Source organism: Dipteris shenzhenensis, chromosome 30 (genome assembly GCF_047967505.1).
Source record: "Dipteris shenzhenensis isolate YYH24624 ecotype China chromosome 30, Dip_SZ_1.0, whole genome shotgun sequence".
Lineage (NCBI taxonomy): Eukaryota > Viridiplantae > Streptophyta > Polypodiopsida > Gleicheniales > Dipteridaceae > Dipteris > Dipteris shenzhenensis.
In genome coordinates, this window is record NC_141625.1 from 22,136,576 (window position 1) to 22,161,869 (window position 25,294).

General features: G+C 47.5%; 1 protein-coding gene across 1 annotated transcript in view; it reads left to right on the forward strand.

Annotated features, from left to right (window-relative positions):
- LOC147881844 (uncharacterized) overlaps positions 1 to 25,294 on the forward strand; it is a 123,236-nt gene that overhangs the window by 86,348 nt on the left and 11,594 nt on the right. Inside the window, exons 12-17 of the mRNA XM_087401258.1 lie at positions 4,298 to 4,442; positions 4,702 to 4,886; positions 5,000 to 5,067; positions 12,595 to 12,667; positions 12,950 to 13,011; positions 13,154 to 14,684. Of these exons, the coding sequence (XP_087257384.1) occupies positions 4,298 to 4,442; positions 4,702 to 4,886; positions 5,000 to 5,067; positions 12,595 to 12,667; positions 12,950 to 13,011; positions 13,154 to 14,684 (2,064 nt within the window). The remainder of the gene's footprint in view (positions 1 to 4,297; positions 4,443 to 4,701; positions 4,887 to 4,999; positions 5,068 to 12,594; positions 12,668 to 12,949; positions 13,012 to 13,153; positions 14,685 to 25,294) is intronic.

Below are 25,294 nucleotides of genomic sequence, written 5' to 3' on the forward strand. Positions count from 1 at the left end.
GCGACCCTCTAGATCCAGCCACCGTATGAGAAGTTCCAACTGCTATATTCGATGACGTACCTTCCCACTAAACTTCTACTGTTCGTCCGTAGCTTCCCTCTTCAAAACTCACGAACGCTTCCTATTCCTTGCGCTCTGATACCAAGTGTTATCGACCTTCCCATTATCTCTTCTGCTCATACCATAAGTCTCTAATATCGCTGATATTTGTCACGGGCGATGGCTTCTGGTTTTTTCCTCCCAGCCAGCTCTCAAGGAAGGATTCGACTTATTTTTTGTAATTCAACTAGATTATCCCACATCCTTATCCTTGAGACCCCAATTCCCTAGATAGTTCCTGGCCACATGTCTTCATTCTAGGCCCTTACTTAGATGCATCCTTTTTCACCCCTCTCTTGGAGTTCCCTTTCAAAACAATTGCCCCTTGACAATTCACATATTAGATGCACCTAGACCCAAGCCCTATTAGAACTATCTAGTCAATGCCATTACGCCCTCACCTTGGACCTTGGCAGTTACTTCTCTCGACCATTTAATTACGCACATTAATTATTACAAAAGTTGGCCATCTAAGAGAAAATGCCCACCGATCTATCCGAGGTCATGCTATCTCGGCTAGAGCATAACACCGAGAGCACTCTTTATGTCTGCAAGTGTGATGCAGACTTGCTGATTTTAATTCTTTTTTGTTGATGATATGCTTACAACTAGACCTTCTACTCAGCATTTGTAGCCTTTAAGGCTCATTTGCAGCAGTCATTTGCGAAGATAGATTTAAGCCAGCTTCACTACTATCTTGGCATTCAGTTTGGTCATGTTGTGCGGGCTATGATGATGAGTCAATCCAAGTACATTGGACAGCTTCCACATAGATTTCAATTCAAGGGTTTAAACCAGTTTCTACACTCGTGGACTCTTGGTTTCTGTTTCTCCTTGGATGATGATTCTGAGTCTTTCGATGCCACTTTTTTAATGGCAGGCTATTGGATGCTTGATATATTGTGTTACACACGGCCTGATCTTCAGTATGCTCTTTCCCAACTGAGTGGATTCATGCACAGCCCCAATACATAACAGTGGCATGCAATGAAACATGTCTTCCAATACTTGAAAGGGACCCAAGGCTTGGGCCACAACTCTTCACCTACTCTGCATGCATTTACAGACAATGACCGGACATGCGATAATTTCTTGGTTCAGCAAAAAGCAGCCCTCAATTGCTACCTCTACAAGTGAAGTTGAGTACAGGGCAGCTTTTACAGCTACGGTGGAATGTATTTGGCTACGGAAACTACTTGAAGATCTTGATGTTGGTCAGACGTCTCCCACCAATATCTACATTTGGAGTTAGATTGTTTTAGCCATTGTGTGCAATCTAGTATTTCATGTGTGCACTAAGCACATTAAGGTACACTATCATTATGCCAGAGAGAGACAGTCAGCATGGAATATTCACTCGTCTTATGTTACGATGCAAGACAATTTGGCAGATATATTCACCAAAGCGCTTTCATGATCCTAGTTTGAAGCTTTTCGGCAAGCTTTACACTTGATTCATTTAGTAACATGATGTTGCTATCCTTGTACTTCCATAGGTTGATGTATCCGTTTGGACGAACATGTGCAACCATGGCATTAATTTCAGGGATCTCTGAGCCGTTTTCAGAGTAGTGCACCCATACCATGAAGGGTGGTTTGTTAGATTTAGTCCCTTGGAGCTAGTGCTAGTGATTTAGGCTAGTATTGGTGGTTATTTTTGGGATGTTAAGTCCACTTAGTCAATGCATGATTAATAGGACACTAGGACTTTAGGACTATTTGTCCTAACCCTAGTTCTAGCTACCCATTGCTCCAATAGTGCCCCCTTTCATGGGCTGCAATATCAGTATTGAGATCTCTAAGACGAGAAGGTACCTCTAGTATCTCTGTGTAGTTCTAGGGCCGGAGGTGCCATAACTGTGGGTGTGGCTATCCTAGGCAAGGCTTGTGCCGTTGAAGTTGAAAGACCGAGGTTCAATCTTGGGAGAACACCAGTCTAGGACCCAGCACGAAGAAGCAGAGTTGCAATAGACAAGTATATAGGTTTTCCCTGATATCAACTGTGGCACACAATGAGGGGGAGGGGGGGCTGGTAGGGGGACACAAAGGAATTTGAGCTTGCGGGGTGGGATTATGAGGTGGGGGCAGGGGACTAGCAAGGCCGGGAGGAGGACGAGTGACAAGGGTTATCACAGTTGGTAGAGGAGGAGCTAATAGCGATGGAGAGGGGTGAGAGGATGGAGAGGCAAGTCGGTTTGGTGGTGGAGCACGTAGTAGTCAATTGGAGGGAAGTGGGGGGAGGGAGAAGTTCTCAGCAACCTCAATACCCTCAAATGACGGAGTCCAAAAGGTGCGGTTGATTGTAGATGACCTAGATACCCTCAAAGGAGGTGGATGACCTAGATACCCTCAAAGGTTGATTGTAGATGACATAGATACCCTCAAATGATGGAGTCCAAAAGGTGCGGTTGATTGTAGGACCCACCCACACTTCGCGAGTTGTCTCTCCTCTAGCCCCCACGGTGCCGTCGACCATCTGCAAGAGGGCAGGGCAAGCATGACCCCCACCCCCCCCAAACCAAGGGCCACAATTGTCTCAAACGCCAACCCCTTGGGTCCCCCCTTCGGAGGGGGTTTGGACGAAGTGGAGGGCAAGAAAATCTGCAAGGGCGTAGCAAAAAGCCAAAGGAGATGGGCCTGCAGGTGCCGGACATTAGCTAGAGACCTCTCTACAAAGAAGGCAGCAAAGGTGCCTCATCCTAAGCAGTTCATTTCGCCAGAGAGGGACGAGTATTTTATCTTCCACCAAAGTTGGTGCCTCTTGGGACACAAGACAAGTTGTGTTGACATTAGTTCAAGCTCAAGGCTAACTCCAAAGATCCCTTGCTCCTCCGTCCTACCCTCCTAGCCATCACCCTCGGCATAGCCCTAGCCTCCACTTCCCCCCCCCCTGTCAACACAACTTGAGACCTCCTCGACTGGTTGGTGTCAGGAGTATAGCGCCAAAATAGGCCCTATGAGAAGACAAAACGGATATGTACTCCTTGGGGAGGCTTGGGAAGTGCATTGTAATGGGATACCTAGTTATCTGTGAAACCATGGTGCTATATATATATATATATATATATATATGGAGAGAGAGAGAGAGAGAGAGAGAGAGAGATAAGGGATGAAGAAAATCAAATGAGGTCCAAGGTAGATTGGGCGTTGTTCCGCTAGAGCTTCAATGGTAGCCAAGGAGCTAAGTTAGAGTAGAAACCCCCCCTTCCTATCGATGGTGACACTCTGAATGTGCTCACCCTAAGCTCGCTTGGATCCATCTCGAACCTATCGTCGCGCGGGGGTAAGTCTAGCAGGGTGTCCCACAACTTCTTGATCTTGAAGGGAGAGAATAGCTTTATGTGTCCTCTGGGGAGAGGGAGATCTGGATGTTTGAGGGTGCTTCCATGTGAGCCCCTCTTGGCCAGATCAAACAATCATCTTCTGAATTCCTACCCGTTTGCCCAACAAAACCGCCGCTTGCTAGCAAACAAAAGAAGAGGGAAAAGGATAAAAGCAAGTGGCTAGGGTTTATGCAGGCATGAAAATATAACCTGTATTGCAAAGTGAGGTTCCCTCTGCTTCTCTAAGTTTTCTTTTAGGTGTCTTGTGCACGTTGTGAGCACCTTTGGGACTTGTAATGGTTTGTTGAATCTGCAGCCTTTTAGATTGCTGATTAGCAAAATTAAGTGCTTGGCTGCTGAGGGTCCCTTTCCCTTGTAATCTTAAGCACCAAAAAAATAAAAGGAGTTTGTTAGGGAGCTAAGGCTAACTCTCTTTTGTAACTGAGAATGACAAGATTGTAAAAGAGATGTCCATTGGACTGGCTTATGTTGGTAGGGTAGGGAGAACCCCCCCGCCCCCAATTTCTTGTTTGATTTGCCACCAAACAAATTCGCCTTGGTTGTCAGAACTAATATCAGTATCTCAATCTGTTGCTGCATTGCTGTCAACCACCATAAGTAACTGTAGAAAGCTCTTGTTGTTTAGAGATCAAATAAAGTTAAGCTGGAATTTTAGTTGTAAAGCTCAATCAGTAGACTGTTTGTGGATTTGTAAGGCTGTTTATGTGTATGGTTGGTCCTAGTATTTGATGAGTGACTCTCGTGAGATTGAAACTGCACTATGTTGTGTTTTTAGAGGATGAGTTTGGGAATGTTCCTGGATTCATCTAGGTATATACTAGTTTTTGATGATTCAATATATTCTGGGCTTGCAGGACAGAAAAGGGTCTCCCACCAATAACATTTGCCATTGCTGCTCAGCAGACTAATGATGTGACAGTGTCCATCTGTCCTTGTTTCTCGATTGTGGGTAAAGCAGGTGATTGCTCAGCTAAAGACATGTGGACAGAAATGAAAGAGGTGTGCTACATCATCCACTGATTTGAAGCAGCTCAAAAAAGACTCTTGTTTATATATCAAATCTCAAAGGGATTCTGAAGAATGCACATGTATTCTGTTAGGATCTTGCTCTAAAATTTGATGGTCCAATTGTTAAAAGAACCTTTGTATGGGCCTGGTCTGGTGGATCTCTGGAATTCATTAGTTATCTTTTTTGATGCTGCACAACTGCATTGTTGTTTTTGCATCAGTCTATATTCTTCTTTATCTTTACTTGCAGAATCTCACATTCAATAAGAAGCATTGGGATTCGGTTCCTACTGCGGTGTCACCACCAGGTGAATCCATTGGAGCTGCAATTGCAGCCTCCGTGTTGATTCAACCCCATGAGAAAAAAACGGTTACATTTTCTTTGGTTTGGGACTCACCGGTGGTCAAATTTGTTAAGGGACGGTCATACTACAGGTAAAGGACTACGAACACAACATTGATTAGTACCTTGGTCTTCCTTAATAATCAAAATTGTCATTATGACCCATTCGCCATGTAATGCATTTTGTTGGGCTGCTTGAACACAGGAGATACACCAAATTTTATGGTTTTTCTGGAAAGGCTGCTACAAGGTTGGCTCATGATGCTCTTCTTGGTAAGGCTTCATGCCTGTGCAGGAAGACCCTTTTGGGGTTGTTTGCTTCTAAAATTTTGTGTCTTATACCTTGTAATGTTGGCTTTTGGAACTTACATATCTTTTCTCCAGTTAACGGTTCAGATACTGTAAGATGCCTGGTGTGTGATACAGAGACACATTGGGGTTGAAAGATGCCTAAATGTAATCTTTTAATCAGGAAGTGCAGTATGGACAACTGAAGGTCTCCCAGGTCTCTGAAAATAATCTGTGTTGGCTGTGTGTGTAAGCAGGAACTTTGCTTATGCAACTAAATGAACCCTGCCTGCAACCTGAACATCACTAGAGTTGGTTTAAAATGGTAGGATTTTAGAACCTTAGCCTTTTTCAGCTAGCGACCAGCATTTTGTTGATTGAGGAGGCTGGCCCAACTGACTTCCACAGTATGGGGGTTGCAATCGCTGTCTCAGTCATGGCGATTGGCACACTTTTGTTGATGCATCATGCAGCTTCAATCAGGCAATACCACAAATTTCTGCTTCTTTTTTCTTCATGCAACATAGAAGGCTATGCTTCCTCTTCCAATCAGCCGTTACTGTGGGAATGGCCATAAACAATAGTGATTCCACAGACTTCTGTTGTTGCATGGAATATTTTCAGGTGTAGACTCTACATTCCGGGATTGATTTAGTGGAGGCACTTGGGTGCCCATAAAATTTAGAGAATAGAATTTAAGACGACCATTCTTGACCACATTTTCCCATAAAAGCAATGACCAATTGGCTGGATGGGAGAGAATTATGTCATCACCAGCTGCACACAAAAAGCTTTGAAATGTGCCCCATTCCTTGTTTCTTGAGTCCAATTTGCGTTAACTGTGACCTGGCCAGAGCTAATCATCAAAGGAAAGCTACCAAATCTGGAACAAATCTCGAGCACTCATTTTTCCTTTCAGAATGTGTGCCAGGTGGAATGCATCCAGAAATTCTGTGTGCGCTTGATGTGCCAAATAACACTTATCTGGGCTGATATGCAGCAGATTCTTTTGAAGATCACCTTTGATCAGCTCAGAAAGTTTGTTAAGTGATGGAAAAGCAGAGGCAATAGAAATCTTCCTCTGATGGAGCCATTGATTGATTGATTTTCTCTTCTACTAAACCAAAGACATTGATTATGCTGTGATCTACAGGCCCCTCTATTGAAGTTTGTCTGGGAGGAGCCTTACAGGCAAGACAGATGAAAATTCGACACAAAGAATTGAAATCAATCTCCATCTACTTCTATGAGTGATCATGTATGAAGGCTTTTGTCTTGTACTGCTCTGTTTGTAGATGTGAACTTTAGGGTTCCTAGAAGGGAACTGCTAATTGTTGCTTTATTGCTTCCTTGAGGAAATCAAGGTAAACTCCCTGGACATACCAAACCTCTACCTGTGTAGGGCACTCCTTGGCTCTGTTTCTGGCTCGCTTTCTACACATGAGAAAGAAAGACCCCTAACATTAAGATGAGGACCAGCTAACATTAACTTTATGCAGAAATAAGCAGATGGAATGACCTCTCAAGAGAGAGAGAGAGTTTGCAAGATGTGCCACGGGGGGGCATAGAGGGGAACATCATGCACTGCTCAACTGTCATGCATACCACCATATTATGGATACAATACAGCATTGAGATTCTGGCACGTAAAGAGTTAGATTAGTTTTAAAGCAGCAGCCAGGCATACAGAGTTACATCAAGGACGTCTTGAACTACCAAATACCAATATTGGATAGAGCACAAACACTTGCTAGGTGTTAAGCATGAACAAGGTGGAAACTTGTAATCGAGTTTTAATTCTTATGCTCCATAGGTCGTGTTGGGTCTCCAGTGGGCACTGTCCCCTGCCTACCCTTCCCCCCCCCCCACACACACCCCCTTCCCCCCTGTCCTACGAGAGAATTCACTATGCACAGTGGAAGCAATCAAAACTCAGGACTTAACTCACAGATCCAGATCTCAGCATTGCTTGGAAATCCATGCATTGTATGACCATGTGCCACATCCATATTTCAGCTCATACTGGCTGAATTCAGCACCTATCCTAATGATCTTTGGCTTCTCCTCATATGGGGAGCTTACATGTTGAGCATCTACATCTAGGTGGATGTCTAGGTTGTGGAGATTCATCCCCCCCCCCCCTTCCCAAACCAAAAAAAAAAAAAAGGCCGACGTGCTTCTTTGTGCCGCCGCTCCTCCTTATAGTAGGAGGAATAGCAGTTGGAGGGAGTTGTGGCCTGTGGGGGAGTGTCGAGAGATTAAATAAACTGTGAGAAGGGAGGGGTTGAAGGAGATAGTGAGAATGGAGGGATGTGCAGGCAGTCTCAGGTATGGTGTCCACATTAGACTCACCTCCCAACCGTAGAGCCAATCCAAGCTCACCTTGAGTTAGGAGATCTAGGGAAGAGTGGCTACAAAAGCCTTGGCATCGCATACAAGGAAGACATCTTTCAAGTGTACCTACATCCATGGTTTGGGGACACAAACCTTACTTTTTCTTCATAATGGACTATTCTTAGTAAGGCTTCCCCAATTGCAAAGTGAAATTTTATAGTGCCTGAAAGCAGTGATCTAGCTCCCTTGTCCGCTAGGCTTCCTCTTCTGCTTATCATTCCCTTTTTGAATTGACTTAAGGGAGCTGCAATTTTAGCATAGTCCTAAATGGATTTCCGTAAAAACCCGTAAGACTAAGAAATTATTTTACTTGTCCTAGACCAACTGCTGAAATGATGTGACCAAGGTAAAAGAGTCCTTTCTTTAAAGTTCATATTTGCATACAACTTCCCATGTCTTAGTATATCCATGACAATCTTGAGTTGTTGCTTATGCTCTTCCATGGTTTACTATAGAGTAGTATATCATCGAGGAAGACAACGATAAACTTTTTAGATATGGATGAAATAAATTGTTCAAATCTATTGGAAAGCGGCAGGGGAGTTTGTGAGTCCAAATGGTAGAATTAAGAATTCATAATGACCATGTTTGGTATGAAAACCTGTTTTGGAATATTGTCTGTCTTAATCCACTGGTAACCTGATCTGAATTCGATCTTTGTGAGGTATTAAGCTCCTTGACGTGATCCATTAAATCATTTATCCTAGGCAAAGAATATCAATTCTTGACCGTCAGTTTATTCAAACCCTTCTAATCAACACAGAAGTGTATTGCCCCATCCTTATTTTTAGCAAGAACAACAGAAGTCCCCCAGGGTGGAATATGCTCCATCTTAAGATACTCGTAACATGCCAAGCACTTTCATCCTTCTCCCTGTGGCTGAACTTGTAAGGCTTCCAGGAGACTGGTTGACTGCCAGGACGTATCTCCATGGCATGGTCTACGTTCCTCTTAGGAGGAAGACCATGCGGTAACTTGAAGGAAATATGTTGCTGAATTCTGTTTTTCTGACTTGTGCTTCATGAGATTCGACTGTTAACTCTTACTCATATAATTCTGAATTTTCAAAAGAGAGTGCATTTTCTGAATTGTTATCGTTGATAACAGAAAAAACAGTAGGGGAGCAGTGGAAAACCCTCAAGTGGATTAATATGATTTTCTTCTTACCAACACCTCTCTCAACCAGCAAAAAGACAAGCCTTCAAAACAAACAAAGTCACCATCACCATCTTTTCACGTAAGCATGAGTCGCTGAATCTAACAAATAGCTTCAGATTTAGAGATGTAGCCTGGACACCAATGGGATCAGCCCAAAGTGTGGAGCTCAATGAGGGCGGAGCAAAATGCACAACACCCAGAGCAGGTATCCATGTCACAAACTCAAGACAAGCTCCTACAACAACTGACTGGAACAAAGCACACAAGAACACAGAAATCCCCACAATTCAGAATTTCCCAAGACCATGATGATTTCAGATCAACCACCCAAAACAGATGCATTTATCTCAGCTCATACTCGAGCTTATGTACACAAGCATAGATCCAAAACCTCGGCACTGCCACATAGACGTCTGTACAAATGCCTGTGCTTGATTGAATCAAAACACTCGCGCAATCTCTGTGAGCAGATCGTACACAAAAGCTGTACTCAGGTTGTCCTGTATACCATCACCAATCTTTCCGTACAAACTTACGCCAGCGTGTAGAGCAGCCCTATAAGCAGACCGTACATCACTTGTGTGCAAGTGACAAGCGTCTCCACACAATTCCCATACGTGCAGTCCGTACCAAAATCGTAAACACCCGTACACAAGAACGTGTATGATTCGTACATAGACCTCGGACAGTCTGTACTCAATTGCTTGTATGTCAATCATCAGACCATCTGCCTCTACCTCGCGCGGTCACTAACAGGTCTGCGCCCGTACAGAAAATGAGCAGCTCTCTCTTCTCCCTTCTAATTGTGCCCTTGCGTGATTACCAAGCTTCTCCAAGAACTCTCGAGTGGCCGCCATCCCACGTACCATGCCAGCTCGTCGACAAGAAGCTTAAGAATTCAATCATGTAGCCACCTTGTTCCACATGCTCTACTTTCCTTTTTTGCCAGCCACATCAGCACTTGAATTTTACCTCTCCCAATCCCTAGGCCTAGACAATTAATCCCCAAATTCTAGACCTTAGACACCACCTTTTCAGACAAGCTTCATACAAGGCATTTAATGCAAGAATGTCCACATAAAACAACCCATGTGGGACAACATCATCACATGACAACGGATGACAATGAGGGACGCATGTCATTCTGCAACCAACACAAGTGACATGGATACCACAAAGCTCTGGAGTGAACTAGTGCACTCACACTTCAACTCATCATTTCCCACTGGTGTCCCTGCAAAACATATTCACATACACTTGAAATATTTACATCAGTTCATGGTAACTTGCAAAAGAGCTCCCTCTAAATCCAAAAGCCCCCTAACTAGTAGTTGTGCACACCTAAGTGCCTACCCATATCTACATGGTGTGCTAAAAAACAAGATACAAAATTTATCCCATCAACGTGATCCTTGGGACATGATTTATTCGTAAAAGATTCGAAAAAAAGAAAAAGAAATCACCAGTTACATGGCTTTCTGGTGAACGTCCCTTTTCATCACACAAAAACGATGGGCTAATCATCATGTACAAAAGTAAAAAATGAGACTTGCAGTCAACATGCAATGTCTCATTCTTTTCCAAAAGCCATCTCATTTCCGAAATGACATAGGTTCTCATGGTAGTGATAATCAGTTCTGGAGCTGCACATCATCAATTCTCTCTTTACTGCAAGAGTCTCATCATGGATTCTTGTATACTTGATTGCATCATCAGTACTTGAGATATAACTCCTCAAGATTTCTTGATAATATGATGATATCCAAAGTCGTGGTACCCATCCTCAGGTCATGGACGTTGCAGGAGAAATCAACTTAACTCACATGGATGAAAGCTTCCTTGAAGGCTGTATAATGGTTTTCTTTTCATGTGCTGAAGATGTGGACTATCATATGCTAGTTAATGCTAGGCAGGACCTCAAGTATGATGCTAGGGACTTACTTTTGAAGTCCTTGAAAACAATCATCATATCAAAAGCTTTTTTCCCAAGTCCTTTACATATGCCTTGGCCGTGCTTTGCATGTGCTTGTTACTGCTTTGGCAGTGCCGAAGTGTACTTGCAAATATCTATAATTTTATCAAAGGCTAGCACACAACTCAAGCTTCCATGAGATTATAGATCTCCTATACACGTAGGAGATAGTAATATTCTTTGTAATCCTCTCTTTCTCTTGATCTTGTTCCCGTGGTTGCTGAACTAAACTAGGAAAGATCTATAATTTCATCAAAGGCTAGTACATAACATAAGAAATTTGCCATTGTGGCTAGATTGGGGGTTTCTATTCATGTGCCATGAGGATTGGGATTCTAGACAACAGGGCAAGTGAGGAGACAAAGATGAATATTCCCAACATAGCGAAAAGGAGACAAAGACTTCAGGATTGTGAGTAATGGAATATTCTATGTGGGTGGTAGCATGTTTGGTCGTCGGTACGGGGTCTTAGCATGGGAAGGTGACACAAAAACCACTGTCTGAGAGATTTACTGCTTTTAGTGGTATAGGACACCTATTTCAAACCTTAAAAATTTATTGCAATGATAAAATGTGCTTTTTGACTGTTACAATATTGTAAGTTCATTAAAGAACATTAATATTTAAAAATTTTCATATATTAAGTAACATAATTTGTGCTTCCAAATGGTTGGATTGAGTGACAGATCTTGCCACCAAGTGAATGCCTTCTTGTGAAGATAGATTTGTGCCTGACTGACCTCTTCTATATCGGTCCATTCGTGGAGATATTCGTCGTCATTCGTATACAATGAACCAAGTTATCTTGCACTTGCAAACGGTCTTGCAAGTCCACCAAATTCTTATAGAGGTGCTGTGTATAACCGGTTGTAAATGGCATAATGGGCTGTAAATGGATCTTTGGCAACAATTGGGGGCTGTTGGTTGTTGTGTGTAGGTGGGGAACACCTTCAGAGCCTGACATGATTGCAGAGCAAGAGAACAGATGGAGCAAGGTTGAATTGGGAGAAGGAAGGATAGAGGAAGTCTGTCATACTCTCGCTTCAGTCTCAATTTCTCCCTGGGATGGCTGGTTACGGGTAGCTTAGATCCTCTATTTATAGAAGGGCTGGAGCCTGGGCTGAAAGTTGGCCTCCAATTTGAGACTGGCCTGGGCTGAAAGTTGGCCTCCAATTTGAGACTGGTTGCTTCTAGGCCTAGAAAAGTGAAAAGTTTTCCACGTTTAGTTACATGCACCTAGAATCTAGCCCATGTTTTGGAAAGGCGACTTTGAACTCATGAGTCTTGAGGTCCCATGCCACCGAGATACACCCCTTAGGTGTACTTGCATCCACAATCGCTGCGGATACAAAGACTTGTCCAGCCTCTGGCCTGAACTGAGTTCCACGCCTAACTTTAATAGCCTCAGCCCTTGGCTAAAGCTCGACACAGGTCATCTCCCAACTGAAATTGACCCACCCAGGGCTTCCTTAAGCCAGATTAAGCGTATACTAACCCTTCCTGTAGAAGCAAGGATTGGAATTTTCAGAGTGGAATGTTGTGATACTTCTCATTTTAAAAGAAAGAGTCACAGCCCTATGATGAGAGTTGTAATAGCTGGGGAAAAAGCGACGATTTCCTGAAGCGGTTCATTTAGGTGGATGGAGCAAGACTGGAGAATTATAAGTATCCCACAAAGCTCGAATCAGGAAAGTGTGTATTTCCAAGACAATCAAGGCACCAGTAAAACAGGATGGTGGAGAGATGATAGGATTGGGATTATTTGGGCCCGAGATATTGTCTTTGTCTTTTAGGGATGGTTGGTGAGCTCACTTCCACTCTGTGGCGATTTTAATTTCACAATAAGAGCGCTTGTGATGTTTCCTGTGCATATGATGGTGGTGTATTTACCATTTATATTCACTCAGCTTATGTTTTAAAAATATCCCACTTTGAATTGTGCAGACTAATCAACATTGGTGCTGATAAATCCGCAAATGTCCATGCAGATTTCTGGAAATGGGAGACAGCCATCGCAAAATGGCAAGATCCAATTTTGAAGGATGAAAAGCTTCCTGAATGGTAAGGCCTTATGCACATATGCTGTGTGTGACGTCTTTAAAACAAACAACCTTCTGTATTTTTGTATAAAGTCTAGACCTGAATCACTGTATGGTCTGTACCAGAACGCATGAGAGGGGCTTCTCCAGACATGCTAACAAAATTTTTCATTAATAGCATGATGGCAAGGCAGCACTTGAACGTTTAATGACATAACAAAATAATCAGATCTTTATATATAGAGCATTTGATGATAGCTCTGTAGAATGGTACTGTAAAAGTTGTGTTCTTGATATATTTCAGGTATCGTTTCACTCTCTTCAATGAATTATATTATCTGGTTGCAGGAGGAACTGTGTGGACAGGTAAGTTCTTCTTGATGATGGAAAAAGAAATAACCACAATTTTAGACATTTTTAAAATTGCCTTTGCAATGGAAATCCACTGCCGGCACTCTTTTATGAAGGCATTTTCTATCTTTTGTCTAATAATTGACTTTGCATGCAGAAAGTGAAACTTCAATGCAGGATGGAGAAAGTCTTGCAAAGATTGAAGCTGGAAATGCTTCTTTTGATGATAAAGATGCTGCAACCTTGTTGCAGGATGGAAGAAGTCAGGCAAAGATTGAATCTGCAGATGGCTCTGTTGATGATAAAAAAGCTGCAGCTCTTGCTTCTGTGAAAAAAAGTCAGCCCATTGAAGTGAACATTTTTGATGCTGTTAGTTTCCCTTTTACAGATGCTAGCTCTGAAGATAAGGTGCTTAGGGAGGGAGGTCTGCCCAGTGGAATGGAATCTACATTTACTTCAGAGAACTTGGATTGTCATCAGGTGGACTTGGTGGAATGCTCCGAGGGCCCTGCTATCGTAAGCTGGACTAATACAGTTGAAGCTAATCACTTGAGTTCAGATAGGGGAGAACCATTTTCGGAAAAGGTGGCAGGGACAGTGGTTTCCTCTCTGCAGAAGCCAGAGAATGGTTGTGCTTCAAGGGATAATCGATTGCAGGAATCCTTATTGAATCATGAGGATGAAAATGTAGGTCGTTTCCTTTACTTAGAGGGATTGGAGTATGTCATGTGGTGTACATATGATGTCCACTTTTATGCCTCATTTGCACTGATTGCATTGTTTCCAAAATTGGAACTCAGCATTCAGGAGGAGTTTGCAACTGCGACTGTGAAACGAAATTCGGAAAAAACCAAATTTCTTACAGAAGCAGAATGGGGTGTTAGAAAGGTTGTGGGTGCAGTCCCTCATGATCTTGGGATGCATGATCCGTGGATAGAGGTCAATGCCTACAACATTCATGACACAAGCAGATGGAAGGACCTTAACTCAAAGTTTGTGCTTCAGGTTTATCGGGATTTTGTAGCAACTGGTGACATGACCTTCGCTAAAAAGGTATGGCCAGCAGTTTTCACGGCGATGGCCTACATGGACCAGTTTGATAAAGACAGGGATGGCCTTATTGAAAATGACGGCTTCCCAGATCAGACTTATGATACTTGGACAGTGCATGGGGTAAGTGCTTACTGTGGTGGATTATGGCTTGCAGCTCTCCAGGCTGCTGCTGCCATGGCTGAACAGGTTAATGAGAAGGATGCTGCGAGAACTTTTAGGGCGAAGTTTCTCCAAGCAAAGGATTCCTACGAGAGGAAGCTCTGGAATGGCTCCTATTTCAATTATGATAGTGGACAGAGTAGTAATAGTAACTCTATTCAGGCAGATCAGATGGCTGGGCAATGGTATACATTTGCATCAGGGTTATCAACCCTTTTTGATGAGGTTAAAGTAAGGAGTACGCTGTTGAAAATTTTTGATTTCAATGTCATGAAAGTAAAAGGTGGGAAATTTGGTGCTGTCAATGGCATGCATCCAAATGGGAAGGTTGATGAAACTTGCATGCAATCTCGGGAAATCTGGACTGGGGTGACTTATGCTGTAGCTGCCACTATGATTCATGCTGGTATGATAGATCAAGCTTTCAAAACAGCTGAAGGAATATTTCAGACGGGCTGGTCGGATGAGGGATTTGGGTAAGATCATATTTTATAAATTTTGCTCGTGCATGCTAACTCTGTTGTGTTTTGTCACAAATGAATGAGCTTGTGGTAAAGTTTCATGCAATTGTACATTTATTCTGTTTGGTGGATTTTTGTGATAATGAATTCACATTGTTGAAGTTTCCCTTTTCTAAGCGTTAAATGCCTATCTTTCTTCGAGCTTCCTGAATAATACATCATAAAAGGCTGCCTTAAATCTATTTTTTGGGTCTTAAGTCTGTGGAGGTATATGTTTATAATTTTTTTCGTAGGTGCCTGATTGAGACTACATTAATTTTTTTTTTTTTCCCGAAAAAACAGTGCTAATTATATTACTTTGAGAACAAGATACAAGGGGTCAGCTTATAGCTGACGGGCTGCGTTCACAAATCGGACACAGCCCTAACAAGTAGCAAAATAGAAAACCATCCTCTCACGGAGGGAGAAAACGAGTATGAGCGAACAGCCATCGGGGTGGTGAGTAGTGCCACCGAAGGCCCTGCGTAGTCTGCTCGAAGAAGAGGCCCTGTGTGTCCCAAGTCCGGAGGAAGCGTCTCCGCTTCTCCTGACCGGCCCGGGAGTCTCCCTGAATCTGGTCCCACTGGCCTCTGAGGGTATGAATAGTCTCACTCCAAATCTCCGCCATGATCTGGGCAGTCGATAAGGAGGTGCCACCGAGGATCTGCGCGCAGCGCGAGGTCCAGATGTGCCACCCTGTAATGCTGCTAATAATCTCCCAGACTGGCTGCCTCTCCCGAACTCCTGTATCAGCCTCTGCTAGGTGCTGTGGGATACCCTCGAGCGGTCCCCACGTCCCCTGTGTGATAAGGAAAGAGGGGTCCTGCTGACATGCCTCAAAAAGGTGATGAAGACCAGGTGCAGTGCTGCACCAACAGAACGCGCCCCAAGTGATCAATCCTAGCTCTGGTGCTGCGCGAGTAAGAATCCCAAAAGTCCACCTCCACACTTCCTGGGCGCGAGTGCAGCTCCACAGGCAGTGCTTTGGTGTCTCCTCATCCGCATGGCAAATCTGGCAGCATCCGTCCTGGCCTATCTGCCTCAACCAGCTCCCCACTGGAAGACCTTTGTGGGCGAGAAGCCACAGGAAGTATGAGATCTTCCGTGGCCGCCAACTCTCCCACAAGGCCTTCCAGAATGCCTGTAAAAAGAACCTGGAGAGACCCTGTGCGTACCAGCTGGGTCGCTGGGTGGGGGGGCGGCTCTACATCCTCCCGAGAACTCGCCTGCCCAAAGTCGTACTGTAGGCGAAGAAAGAGGTCGGCCCCTGACCTGTCACAATCTCTGGCCACCACCACTCTCCTGGGTCCCAATCAAGCTCTGCCAATGCCCGCCCCTCCCAAAGCCAAAGACGCCAGAGCTGCACCTGGTCCTGCTCGATGCTAGGGTCGGTACGCCAGACCTTCCCCAAGAGGCCTACGATCCGAACCCTCTGCCACGGGAGTAGGGGGTCGATGAGCGCACCCTCTGTCCTGAGTCGTCCCTCCCCAGAAACCGCGAAGAAGGAAATAGAAGAGTCATCCAAACGTCCTGCGATCACCAGTGGAATGCCACGGGGGGTGAACTGTCCCAGCCATCGGGTGTCACCAGGCATGATGATCTGGGACTCAGGTGGGGCCAACCAAGCCGCTGGGATCGCTCCGTCGATCTCCGTGCGTCTCGCCTGGGCTCCACGTGCACCTCCAGCTGCGTCTGCAAGATCTGCCATCTCTAGATGTCTGTACGTATCCCTCCAAACACGGAGGGATCGGGCCGGCCCCCTCATCCAACCGTCCCACCTGATATGTGATCTCTCCCCCAACTGAAGGCCCTCGGCATCTCTGACCTGACTGTTCCAGATAAGCGGCTGGCGATCGATCTCCTCCTGACAGCTGGGAGGGGACTGAATGAGACTGAGACGGAGCCGCCTCCAAACCATGAGGAGGCTACGAACGAGAGGGGAGCGGGGCTGAGTGAGCGGGGCGGAGGTGAAGATCCACCTGAAGGACGGTAGCCAATCTCCGCCTCGGCGCGGGACACAGGAGCCGACTCCCTGCTGAAGTAGCGTCTTCCACGTCTGCCCCCCTGGGGTCAAACCGCGAATGACAAGCTTGCCTAACAAGGCCTGACTCTGAAGCTCTGGATCAATGACCCCCAGGCCACCCTCAGCCTGTGGAAGAATGACTGTCTGCCACGCAACCCTGGCTCTGATATCTCTATGACCATCCTCCCCAGACCAAAGGAAGTTCCGAACCAACCTCCTGAGCTGTGCCGCGCTGGATCTCGAGAAGCACCAGCAGGAAGCCACATACCAAGCCGTGGCTAGGAGGACCTGGTTGACTACCAAGGCACGACCTGCAAGAGAGAGCTTAGCAGTGCTCCAGAAAGCCAGCTTCCGTCGGATGGAATCTAGCACCGGGAGAAACTGCTGAGCTGGTGTGATGTCTAGGCCAACCTGGAAGCCAAGGTATCTAGCTGTCTGTCCACGTGGAATCCATCTGAAGCCCAGAAATCGCCCCCACTGAGAGCACGCCCCAGGGTCTGTGAGAAAACCAACGGATTTGTTCCAATTGATTTTCGCCCCAGCGGCCGAACAGAACACCTCCAGGGCCATCCGCACCCTCTCTAGCATCCGCTCGTCGTCCTGGACATAAAGGGCTGTATCATCTGCGTACTCCGAGTCCAAGAGCTCCGTGTCCTCCCGGAGTGGAAGGCGAATACCCCTGAGCCCTGTGGACCTCGCCCGAAGGTAGTAAGTCATGGCCTCAGCGAAGAAGAGAAACAAGTAAGGAGCCAGGGGGCAGCCCTGACGTACTGATCTCTCCAAGCTAAAGCGCTCGCCCAACCTGCCTCCAATGATAACTCTGCTAGACGCTGACCTGTACAAAGCTGAGATACCCTGAATCCAACCTGCCGGGAAACCTAGCCGCTCCAGAGTCCCCTCCAAAAAGGACCAATCCACGCGATCATAGGCCTTCTCGAAGTCGAGAAGTAGAATGGCAAGGTGTGATCCGCTGTGCTGAGCCCACTCCGCCGCCTCTGAAAAGGTGAAGACGTTATCCAGGATACTGCGATCCTGGACAAAGCCTGTCTGAGTGTCATGGACGAGGTCTGGGAGTAGAGGCCGAACTCTGGCACTGATCATCTTGGCGAGGATTTTGTAGGCAGAGGTAAGGAGAGTGATCGGTCGCCACTGGCGAATCTCCTGTCTATCTCCTCCCTTCGGGATGAGGCAAATCAGTCCCGAGGAGAGGCTCTCTGGCATCCGACCGCTGCTGAAAATCCCCTGCAGAGCTGCAAGGAGGGGCTGATGGATCTGGTCCCAGAAGGAGGTAAAGAAAGCTCGGGATAGCCCATCCTCACCTGGGCACTTCTGTCCGTCAATAGCCATCAAGGCCTCCAACATCTCATCCGAGGTGAACGGCGCCATCAACGTCGCCTGCATGCTAGGCTGGACCAGGGATGGAATGTGCCTCCACACCTCCTCACGGGCACGACTGGCACGAGGGGCAAGCGGCTCCTGCTGGAAGAGGGTCCTGTAAAAGTCAGTGGCCAACCCCAGGACCTCCCCCGGATCCGTAACGATGTGACCATCCGCTGTCCTGAGACTCCGAAGCTGATCACCTGCAGCTCTCTGGCCATGCGTCCTGAAGAACTCCCTGCACATCCGGTCACCCTTTCGGGCCCAAAAGGAGCGAGAGGCGTGAAAGGAAAACTCGGAACGACGCTGGAATATCTCCTCCAGGAGGGCTCTGGCTCGAAGGGCCTGGATCCGTAGCTCCTCCGAACCCGGGGAAGCCTGCTGGAGTCGCTGAATGGAGGCGAGGTCCCTCCGAAGAGCTCTCTCTCTGCCCCACCAATCCTGTCGAACCTGTAAAGCTGCGAGCTGGCAGATCTGGCTAGACTCCTGCAGAGCCTGTGCGACTGAGTCTACCAAATCCACGCCCTCCCCCCAATCTCTGTCCCAAAGACTGCATATGCTGCTGCGCACGTCCACTCTCGAGAAGATGGAGTCGGGAATCCTGCATGATCGGGAGGGGAGGGTCTGGGCTGCCGAATCTAAGGAGAGGAGCACAGGCGCATGATCGGAGAGTGTCGTCCCTGGAACTATACCCGCCTGGCCGCCTCTACTGATGGCCCAATCACTGACATAAAATCTATCAAGCCTCTCCAGGAGTCTGCCTCCTTCCCTGCGGAAGCCCCAAGAGAAGTCCAGACTCCCGTGCCAACGCCGGAAGGACGGGTCTCTCCAACTGTCCCTCCCTCCCGTCTCGAAGATGAAAGAGTCCCAAGCTGACTGCTCTGCCTGGGCCATACCTGTGAACTCCGGACCTCTGCCCTGCTGGTCCTCCAAGGTCTCCAGGAACTGGGGCTGAGAGGGAGGAAGAGAAGACTGAGGAAGAGGAGGCGGGGACTGAAGCTGCGGGTCGGGCGACGGGGGGGGGGGGGGAGACTGGGGAGGGGGCTGGGGCGGGGAGGAAAGGGGCGGGGGAACGGGAGAGAGGGGGAACTGAGGCTGTGGAGGGCGGGCTGCCGTCGAGGAAGAAGCTCTCCCAGACCCCTGGGGCGGCTGCCTGACAGGTCTCTGGGGTGCTGCTGCAGGAAGGGTAACCTCTGCCTCCTTGCCTTTATCCGAAGTCTTCTTGTTCTTTCCCCTTTTCCTTTTAACCTCAGTCCAACCGCCCACTACCTCTGGGCCAGACTCCTGCTGTCCCGGCTCCTCCTGGCGTGGCTGTCCAGGGGGTGGGGGTGGAGGCGGAGGGGTCGGGGGCGGGGGCGGGGGGGGTCGAGACGAGCTGGCGAAACGTGGACAAGCAGCCGCCAAGTGCCCAAAGCCGTGGCACCGCAGGCAGCACTGACCTGGCTGTCCGGTGACTATCATGCTCTGGGTGATGCTGCCGGCACCTGTCACAATCTCGATCACCGCAGGGAGAGTCGCAGGATCCGCCACAGCCACTCGGACTCGGGGGGCTCCTGCCGTGGTCACCGCGTCGGCAAAGGTGTCGTGCATAACCCAGCCAAAATGGGAGCCCAAGTCCCTGACAATCGGGCGCAACTCTGCAGCAAGCCCTGGAAAAACAAGTGTCACTGGGTGTCGAGGTATGCGGAACCGAGCATCGAACTCCGCTGCGCTGAATCCACGGTACCACGGGACTATCATGATAATCTTCCCATCCACCGAGGTGGGGGAACTGGCAATCAGGTTGCTCGCAGCTTTCTCAGTGGAGAGTTTGAGCCAGAAGATGCCCCTTCCCATAAGGGCCACCTCCTCAATATGCCCATCCTCTAGCAGGAGAGTGGACTGGAGCCAGTCCCTGATGGCTACCCTGGAGGGGGAGTGACCAATGACTCTACCGTAAACAGAGGTACGCGCAAAGTCAATGGCAACCTCCTGAACACGAGATGATTGTCGCTCTGTCAGGATAACGCGGTAGGCATCTGGAGAGGGAGAGTCCGACTGGGCCTCCGGATCCGGGCGAGGGGCCGCCATACCGCCAAGACTAACTGCAAGCTTCCGATGAGGAGTATGAACAGGCTGCCACCCCAAAAAAGGGGGGACGAAGCGGGGGGTGGAGCCTGGGGGTGAGGCGGGTGAGGCGAGGTGAGGGGGCGGGGGGGTCGGAACGGAGGGCGGGGTGAAGGGAGCGGGGTGCGGGGAAAAAACGGGGGGGCGCGGGAGGGCGGGGGGGGGTGGCGGGGGCGGAGAGCGGAATGGAGGCGGGGGGCGGGGAGAGCGGAATGGAGGCGGGGGGGGCGGGTGAAGTGAGAGGGGTCGGCGGGTGGGTGAGAGCGGGGGAGGGAGGGGGTGAGGCGAAGCGAGGGGGGGGGTGGGGTGAAGCGAGGTGGGGCAGAGGGGGCGGAGTGGATGAGAGCGGAGGGGGGGTGAGAGAGCGGCTGCGACGAGGGGAAGGGGGAGTGGAGGCGTGAGGAGGAAGCGGCGAGGGTGAGGTGAGAAGGAGCGAGGGGGAAGGGGGAGTGGAGGCGGCGGGGGTGAGGGGAGATGGAGCGGCGGGGCGGGGCGGGAGAGCAGTGAGGGGGGCGGGATGGAGCGGAGCGGAGGGCGAGAGAGAGCAGCGAGGGGGGGGGGCGAGAGCGAGGCGAGGCGAGGGGAGGGCGCAGCGGGGTGGGGTGACCGGCGGGTGAGGGGGAGGGGGGCGGGGGGCGAGGGCGGAGGGGGAGGGAAGGGAGTGGAGGTGGTCGCGGCGGGGGGGGGGAGGAGCAAGGGGGAGGTAGAGCGAGCTGCGGTAGGGAGGGGAAGCTCACAGGAGCACGCCATACTGAGACTACATTAATAAGGTTAGTATTCAGATTTCTTTCAATGAGGTGCCAACAAGTAGCTTGAAATCCAGGCTGTGTACTGTTTTGATGTGAATGTTTACTCTTTTATTTCCTTTTTATTGTGTTTTGTTTCTGCTGTGGTAACAACAGTAATCTCTCTCTCTCTCTCTCAATCACACATTACATACAAGTGCTGGTGTACACACCCACACAATAGATGCCAAATGATACATGCCTAGTCACTTGATCCCAAGTTGGCCTGAGATGACAGCTAGATCGACAGGTAGGTAGTAAGGAGGCACATGAGGCGGCTCTTGATGGAAACTGAAATGAGAAGATCTCTTTGCTTTAGAGGAGTAGCTTAATTGATTTTTGTGGTGACTTGTGGCAAGGAAGCCATTGCCACATTTGATCCATGGATGTGGAAAGATCATATGCATTCTCCTTATAAATAGGATAGCTTTTATGTCTTTATGTAGGACTTAAGACCATTGTTTTTCACTAACAGAGCGATGGATTGAAAACAGGAAGAGCTAGTGATCATGAGGGCTCTTGAAGGCTCAATTTCTCATGCACGGCAGTTAGGTTCTAAGTCTAGTTATTTGGGAATCTCTTTGACAAGAGTATTGGTGTGGAAATTCCCTTCAGCTTTGGCAGTGAATTTCATCCATCCTTGTGTGCCTGTGGGTGCATGCGTGTTTGCCCTTGACACAGCCGACCATTTGGCACACTTACGCACACACCCTCTATGACATCCCCAACCATTCTACACTAGACCTTCCATAGTTACCTCGAGCCCTACCTCCTACTCTTTCTTCACCACCGGTGATATCAAACACACAAATCCCAAGCTATAGAAAGGCCGAGCCAAAGATCTATGCGCTGTGTACATTGCGCATGGGCTTAGTACCCTAGCCCCAATGTTGGGAAAGCTATTCAATGAAGTGGTTTGCACAGGTTTCTCCCACTTAACACCATTGGACTGATCCCAAAAGCAAGGGATACCATGAGCTAGGAAAACAACAGGATCATCATGAACGGACATCGGGTTTATACTTCAACACTTGACATGAGGTTAGTTTCTTTGCGGAGTTTGAGGGATTCAAAGTCATGGGACAGGTAGGTTTCCTGGCAGATCATACCATGTTGGATCATATCTCCATACTGAGAGTTGCCTTTGAGACGATGGTTTATTATTGCTTTGTGGATTTTTACAAAGCCTTTGACACATTACTACAAGGCTGACTATTCAAGCGACTCCTCGATCTAAGGTATAGTTAGGACATTATTTGGGTTGTGCAGACACTTTATGAGCGGTTATTAGGGAGATAGAGGAGATTATGAGCATGATTGGGTTCAAACAAGGTTGTCTATAATCACCAACCTTGTTTGGCTCTATACATTGATGAGCTCGAGTCCTTTATCATGACATTGGGAGGAGTGCGTTCACCCTTTGTTGGTTCCGTGACCCTGATTCTACTATATGCAGATGGTGTGGTTCTACTCTTCTCATTAGCTGAGGGTCTCCAATGGCACTTGGATGCACTCGAGACTTTCTGTGAGACACATGATTAGACTTGACCTCAGGTGGACTCTTACATGAGGAGCACAAGAATCTCCTCTCTACTATTTGACATGGGGAGATAGGCCACTGGAGTGATGTTAGCACATGTTAGATGACAAGATTCCTCCCAAAGTTACAGAGGGAGGGACTCGGATAGACTAGTCGTGCTAAGCGCCAACAACGTTCTATTATTGGTTTCCATTCTTGCCAGACCTCTCTAGAACCAGTGGATTTGGTCCCATAGATAGCATACACAGGCCCCATCACTCAGATAGACCGTTGATCAGGTGGCCAATGGTAGGGATCCCCCTCTTTGTCCTTTGCTATGACTATGACTATGTACTACCTAGGACTTAGCTTTCAGCACGGGTGACGATGCTCATTTAGTAGCTCCACCCTTTTTGCTCATTGTATCAGGTTTCTATCAGTCTCATAGACTATTTGTCTTTCGTAGACTTTAATAAACTTTCTTTCTTTCTTTCTTTCGTTCTCTCTCTCTCTCTCTCTCTCTCTCTCTCTCTCTCCAACTCTCCAATATGCAGGGTAAACATGTAGAGTTCACACAGCAAATAACAGAGGGAAAGGAGAAGATTCTAGAGTGGAAAGAAGTGGTAAAGAAAGGCGCATCAGCCCCAAAGAAGGCATTCATATCTGATGCCTTAGAGGAGGAGAAAAGACGGAGAAGTAAAGCCTTAAACGTATTAGTAAGAGGCCTAGCAATGGGTGACACCCCAATGGTAGACACGAGGCACTCATGACCAAGATGGGTGTCAACCTCACCTTTGGGTCCCACAAGGCGTATGATAATTAAATTCAGGACTGCCATGGAATGAGGACCGTGCTGAAGTGAACCGGGACATATTTGGATGATGATCTTTCGCTTTTGCAGTAGGAGCATCAAAGAGAAGGAATAGTATGTGTAATGGTGGCAAGAGAAGACGGAAAATGGGCTGTCTCCATAGATGGGATAAGTCATTATTTGAGAGAGGACAGAAAGAGGAGGAGAGAGAGATGGGGACATCACATGATGGTATTGAGGCCATGGGTCAGGGGGACAGCACAGATTGAAGATAGCGGTATGGAACTGCAATGGCTCTATGGCTTGATCCAGGGGGCTTCTTGGAGTCTTAACCGACAGGGAGATGATATTCTACATCGAGATACCAAAGAGAGGACTACTCATAGTCATGGGAGTCAGTCTATAGACTAGAGACGAGGAGGGATAGTGGGGTACAAGGGTTTGGAGGGGTAGCAGTTTTTTAAAGATCCCACTTGGGATTGCTTATCTTTGTGATGCAGGAGGAGTATACACGGCATATGGGAGTGCGATTTTAGCCACATGATACACGGCCACTCTTTATTGCAGTATGTTATTTCCCCCCAGACACATCAGCATATGTGCATGAGGTCACTACAAAGGATTCTGAGGTAGCAAAGCCAGCAAGCTGAAATGGATAACCAGCAAATGAAGAGGCTGGTCTAGGGCCCTGAAATGGATCAGCAGCTCGAGAAAGGCATGAACAAATGTGTCTAGAGCTCCAAAGGGAGAAAGGATAGCAAAATTGAAAAATAGTTAGATATCGTGCAAGACCCTGTGATCCTCACTTAACACTCCTTGTCCACCCTTAATTGATTGGCTGAATGAGTTATATCTACGTAATTGGCTGAATGAGTTATATCTAGGTAAGCTTGAATCAACTTTCCTCTCGTCCCGTTTCCAACCAAGTAAATGTACCAACTTCTCCAAGATCAATCGAGTCCATATTCTCCATCTTCTCATTCTAACTCTTCGACTCCCTACCTTTCATAAGACAAATATTTTTGAGTTTTAAGCTCTCCGTGTGGCTGGCATGGTACCCGTGATGCTAAAAGTCAGGTATGAGTGGTCAGCACTGAGCGCAGGGGGGGGGGGGGGGGGGCACAATAAAGTCGTGTATCCGTGGTACAAAGGCCAAGGGACCCATCACATAGTGCACTGTATTGGTCCCTTCACCATGTGGGAAGCAAGTGAACCAGCCAGATGACGGCTATCTCTGGAGGCATTATGTATAATCAAGTCATGGACCGCTCCCAGCTCAAATAGATGTTGCTTGTAGGCCATCACGCGTGGTGCATCTGCTGAGTGTCTTACAATCCCAAGCTTTGTTGGATCTAGTTCCGATACTATGAGGAAGTTATAGTTAAAATTTAGCAAGTCCACCTCATGTCTCCTGTGCGTGCATTGAAGTCACCGAGGAGGAGGATATCTCCCTGCTGAAGTAGCACACTGCAATGAAGATCAGCTGTGCCTCCAATAGCTGGACTCGTATCCACGTGTCTCTCTGTACCACAGATATGAAAGGTCTCAGGGGTGATCTAAAAAGGACAGCTACTCATCTAGAACCCCGTATCCCACTCTCTCTCCTCATCTTCTTCTTATAGGCTGACTCCCATGTATATCCCGTCACCGTGGGCAGCTCTCTCTCTGAGCTCTCATGTGTCTCGGTGTAGAAGATCATGTCTCTGTTGGTGTAAGTTTCCAAGAAACCCTCGGGATCGGACCAAAGGGTACCATTGCAATTCTACATTGTCATTTTTTGTCCACTTTGTGCATTCATCCCATGGGTCCAACACGGTCATAATTCCCCATCTTCCTTTCCCCCCCTGTCTACTCTTTCCCGGATAATCACTTTGCCATCTCTATAGGCAGCCCATTTTCTTGCCTCTCTTGCTCCCATTACTCGTACCATCCCCTCCCTTTTGTGCTCCTGCTGTAAGAGAGTGA